Genomic DNA, 5,473 nt, shown 5'->3' with positions numbered 1-5,473 from the left:
GGCTTGCTCTATGTTTTTTTAGATCACCATCTTCTTTCCCTCTAGATGGTGCCAATTTGGAACACCCTTCCCTGTTGCATGATTGTGCTAGGGTCTGATGTGTCTTAACACTTCTCCCTCCAGAAGTCCCAACACAACTTCAGGAAAGAGACTTTTTTTTTTTTTTGACAAAATCTTACTTTGTAGTCCAAGATGGCCTCAAATTTGAGATATTCCTCCCCAACTCCAACCTGTTGGAGAATATTATTTTCAGCTTTGTGACTTTTGTTTACACTGCATTTGTTTAGCTCTGTGAAGCTGTTACTGTGTCTGTCTAAAACACCTGATGGTCCTAATAAAGAGCTGAATGGCCAGTAGTGAGGCAGGAGCAAGGATAGGCGGGGCTGGCAGACAGAAAGGATAAATGGAAGGAAACGAGGAGCAAGAAGAACAAGGAGAGGAGGACATCAGGGACCAGTCACACAGTCAGCCACGGAGTAAGAAGGAAAATAAGATATACAGAAGTAAGAAAGATAAAAGCCCAGAGGGAAAAGATAAGAAAAGCTGACTAGAAACAAGCCATGCTAAGGCCACGCACTCATGACTAAGAATAAGCCTCTGTGTGTGATTTATTTGGGAGCTGGGTAGTGGGCCCACCCAAGAAGCCAAAAGAGTAAACTACCACCCAACACCATCCTCCTGAGATTATAGACATTCACCACTGTACAGCAGATTTACCACCATAACTACCAGATTTTCTTAAAGATATAAAGCACTTAAGGACAGATATAACAGGAAAAGTGACAACAGTAACATAACCAGGAAAGCTGGAACACAAGTCAGGCTAAGGACTTTATATCCCCCAAGGCTGATTATCCCCCACCCACCCCAGACTCCAAGTTGGCCAGGGAAGGAGCAGATGTCAATCAATGGGGTGGGGTGAAAGCCAACCAACAGTTAGACAGCTACATCTTCTTAATCAGGGAGAACAGAACTCACCCTCTGGAGAGGTAAAGCAGGGCTCTCAGGGCTGGGGCTGGGGACCAGGGGTAAGTGACTCTCTTATTCTGCCCGTCCTGCACACCATTTCTAGAACAGCAGTAAGAGAGGACAGATTTCTGAATGTAAGACCCCCCACCCTGCACTTACTGTAAGATAAAAGAGTCCCATGTGCTCTGGACTCTGGCCGCTTCTAAATCCTCTGCTCCTAAAACACACATGTAAGCTACAGTCACTGAGTTTGTTCAAAGAAGACAGAGATGGAAAGAAAGCTGAAGAGAAAAAAAGCAATTTAGAGGCAGTAGACTATTCAGGGAGAATAAAAACCCACATCATTAAAATCCTCAGAGAAATAAGGCCATATCCCTGAAGCAGCGGGATATTATACATGTGTCTTTAAAGAACTACAGGGAAAGGGCACTAGGAAATTAAAAGTATGTTGGAAACAAACAAAAATATCAATAGAAGGGCTGGATGCTAAGATGAAAGGAAACCTAGAAACTAAAGCAAAAGACAAAGAAACTGCACATAAGTCAGTAATGGGGGACAATGAGAGGGTCAGTTCAAGAGATCCAAAAACTAAACAACATGAGTTTCAAAAAGAGTGGTGAAAATAAAGAGAAAATGTTAGTAGTAATTTAGGGAACTGGCTGGGAGTCTTATAAACACACCAATATCAAGGTGTGCTGAGGGGGCAGAGCGGTCACAAATCAGAAAGGTTTTAGATTTCTCAGCAATTTGAGAAGCTAGAAAAGTACAAAGCATGTATTCAGATTTGTCAAGTGAAAATGACTTCCAGCAGGAATATCTCAAATTTGAGGCCTTTAATCCCAGCACTTAAGAGGCAGAGGCAGGTGAATCTCTATGAGTTCGAGGCCAGCCTGGTCTACAAAGCGAGTTCCAGGAGAGACAGGGCTTACACAGAGAAACCGTGTCTTGAAAAAACAAAACAAAACAAACAAAAATGACTTCCATCTTGAAATGTTCTTTCCATCTAACTATAGTTGATGTATGAAGGTAAAATAACAAAGATAAAATGTAAGCCAGATGTGGTACACACCTGTCTATCCCAGCATATAGGAGGCTCTGGAAGAAGGATTAAGAAACTGGAGACAAGGTGGTACTGGTGGCGCACGCCTTTAATCCCAACAACCGGGAGGCAGAGGCAGGTGGATCTCTGTGAGTTAGAGGCCAGTCTGGTCTACAAAGTGAATTCTAGGACAGGACAGTCAGAGTTATATAGTAAGTTCCTGTTGAAAGGAAGGAAGGAAGGAAGGAAGGGAGGGAGGGAGGGAGGGAGGGAGGAACGGACGGAGAAAGGGAGAAATGAAGGAAGGAAAGAAGGAAGGAAGGCAGGAAGGAGGGAGGGAGGGAGGGAGGGAGGGAGGAAGGAAGGAAGGAAGGGGAGGCAGAAGCATGCCAGATGTGGTGTTTCAGGACTTTGATACCAGCACTTGGGAAGGCAAAGTCAATCTGTGAGTTCTAGGCCAACCTGGTCCACACAGTAAGTTCCAGGCTACATAGTCTCTTCTCTCTCTTCATGCATGCGTGCACATGTGCACACGCGCGGTGGTAGGGGAAACTTTGGAGGCCAGTCTGGGCAACACAGCAAAACCATGTCTCTTAAATAAATAAATGCAGTAGACTTTCCCCAGGAGCTGCTATGGGTGGGCCCTACTCCAACAAGGGAGCAGTAAGAGACTTTGGCCTGTGATCATCCAGAGGCTAGAGTTACAGGTGGCTGTAAGCGGCCAGAAGTGGATGACAGGAACAGACTTGGATCTTCTGCTAAATTAATATACACACTTAACTGCTGAGCCATCTCTCCAGCTATTTATTTATTTGTTTGTTTGTTTGTTTTTGAGACAGGGTTTCTCTGTGTATCTCTGGTTGTCCTGGAACTCACGCTATAGACCAGGCTGGCCTCAAACTCAGAGATCTGCCTGCCTCTGCCTCTGAGCACAGGGATTAAAGGCGTGCGCCACCACCTGGTGATTCTTAAGTGCATTTTGAGTAATACGAGATTTCTCTTGGTCCTGCTCTGCCCTGGGTAGACTTAAACCATGCCTTTGTCTAGCAAATCCATGCTGCATGTGTTACTGGCCTGCTAGTTACCTGGCAGTTTAAATTATCAAAGACTGTTCCAGTAGCAAAATTCTTTTGTTCACGCAACCCTCATTTACTTACCAATGGCCCCAAGGGCAAGGGCAGTGAGAGGTCATGTCCATGTCCTTTAAGAGAGAGTTCTTGACTTAGTAAGAAAAAAAACCATAGGCTGCAATTGCTAAGATCTTTGTCAGGAAAGACACTATTTGTGAAACAGCGAGGAAGAAAAAAGAAGCTCAAGCAAGTTTTGTTGCTGCACCTCAAACTACACAAATCAGGGCCAGGTACTAGGGCTAAGTGTCTTTCTTCATGCCATCACTAGGTCTGTGTCATTTCACAGCTGCACAAGGAGGGCAAGTACAGTAAGAGCTTTTGAAAATGTGCGTGCGCATGTGTGTATGTATGTGTGTGTGTGTGTGTGTGTGTGTGTGCGCGCGCGCACATGTGTATCATACTTCCAGCACTCAGGAGGCAGAGGTAGAAGGGCTGGAGTTTATGGCCAGTTTGGACAAGCCCCTGTCTTAAAACAACAAAAAGAGCAAAACCAAAATATTTTGAGGGAGAGCACATTCACATAACTTTGTGATAATAACAATTACTGTTGACTTCTACTGTGCTTGGCATATTAAAATGCAGTGTATAGGTAAGAGCTTTGATACTATGAGGACTTAGGTGCCCCAGACCCAATCTGAAGGATAGGGAGTCTGCTGCCCACACACACATCTACCTCATCTTTGTCATGGAAATGTGGCATACATAACTAGCTCCAGGGGCACAGCAAAAGAACTTTCATTTCCTGCCTTCTCTATGCCAGGCACCTTTTAGCTCATTTAATTTCCCCATAATCCCATAGGGGTATAATCAACCCGAATTTTACTGATAAGAAAAATGAGGCTCAGAGGGACCCACAGGATGTAGCAAACTCAAGAATCATTACTTCCATTCAATATCAGAGCCCCTGTTTTCCCACCCAAGAAACCTGGCCTGGTGTCTGCTCATGGGGTAGGTTCCAAACATACTTATCTGAACCAAAATAAAATAAAATTAGAATGCAAATGTTCTCCTGGAGCCAGGGTCCTCCCATGCTGTAAGATTTAGAGACCAGTGAACCAGGGCAGTGGCTATAGAGAACAGAAAGTTAACCCAAGGAATCAGCTCTTTCCCCTTCTGGACTCAGGATCCTCTAAAAGAGCACTAAGAGCTCCTAATGGCTCAACAATCTCTCCAGATGAGCAGAAAAAGGCCCAGCTTTTTTGTTTGCTTGTTTTGTTTTTCAGGATAGGTTTCTCCATACATCCTTGGCTGTCCTGGAACTCACTCTGTAGATCAGACTGGCCTCTGCTTCCCAATGCTACTACATGAGACCCTCTTGAAAAACACGAGCAACAACAACTACAACAAAAGCATGAAGTGTTGGTAAAGGATGTGGGAAGAGTGGATCCTTCACACTGGTGGTGAGAATGTAGACTAGTGCAGCAACAAGGAAAACAGTGTGAGGGGCTTTAAAAAGATTAAAAAGAGAACTATGGCATACACCTTTAGTTCTAGCACTCAGGAGGCAGAGACTGGAGGATCTCAGTGCGTTTGAGGACTGCTTGGATTTATAGCAAGTTCCGGAACAACCAGAACTACATACCAATACCTTGTCTCAACAAAACAAAACAAACAAACAAAAGAACTAGTTTGAACCAGCGCTCTCACTACCGGATACGAGGCCAAAGGGCACCAGCACTCCATGTTATGGCGGCATTCTTCACAATAGCCAAGACATGGGAACAACCTAGATGTCTGTCAGTAGAGGAATTTATTCAAAACAGCAGGACATACACAGTAGAACATTATGCAGCCATAAAAAGTAATGAAATCCTGTCATTTATGACAACATAAACCTGGGGACATTATGCTACATGAAATAAACTAGGCACAAAAAGTATAGAATGTGAAAAACTGACTTTCTGGAAGTTGAGACTTGCAGAGGCTGAGGAAAGCAATGGAGAGATGGCTGGAGAGATGTCATTAGTGGGCACTGAGCTGTACTGAAGGAGAACAAAGCAATCTTGTGGTAGTCCCATGATGGTGTGTCTACAGCAGTACAGCTTAGCATTGAGTATTTATTTCAAAGATCTAGAAAAGACTTTCAGTATTTTTACCTTAAGGAGATGAGAAATGAGGAGGTAGATGTACGTAACTGGATTATGTTACACAGTGGCAGGGTCATAGCTCAGTGGTATAGCACCTGCCTGCTGTAGGTAAGACTCTGAGTACAGTTATTGACACCAAAAGAATTTGTATTGTATGTACATGTATTTATCATTCTTATGCTTTTAATATAGTTTTTTTATATAAGTTTTTAAGTTCTGAAGTCAACATGGAAATTTTTTTTTTTTTT

At 43.6% G+C, this 5,473-nt stretch overlaps 1 protein-coding gene across 3 annotated transcripts in view; it reads right to left on the bottom strand.

Annotated features, from left to right (window-relative positions):
- The window catches only part of Pc (pyruvate carboxylase), a 99,050-nt gene that overhangs the window by 43,951 nt on the left and 49,626 nt on the right, over window positions 1–5,473 (bottom strand). The window contains exon 1 of one of the 3 annotated variants that reach the window (XM_013347877.2): window positions 1,129–1,186. The exons of the other annotated variants lie outside the window; for them this stretch is intronic. Within the exon in view, the coding sequence (XP_013203331.1) occupies window positions 1,129–1,149 (21 nt within the window). The 5' untranslated portion in view covers window positions 1,150–1,186. Of the gene's footprint in view, window positions 1–1,128; window positions 1,187–5,473 lie in introns of those variants that run through there. 3 annotated transcript variants of the gene reach the window in all.

The sequence above is a fragment of the Microtus ochrogaster genome, chromosome 8, assembly GCF_000317375.1.
Source record: "Microtus ochrogaster isolate Prairie Vole_2 chromosome 8, MicOch1.0, whole genome shotgun sequence".
Taxonomy (NCBI): domain Eukaryota; kingdom Metazoa; phylum Chordata; class Mammalia; order Rodentia; family Cricetidae; genus Microtus; species Microtus ochrogaster.
Note: the sequence above shows the minus strand (reverse complement) of the source record. Positions and strands in the feature narration are given on the sequence as shown.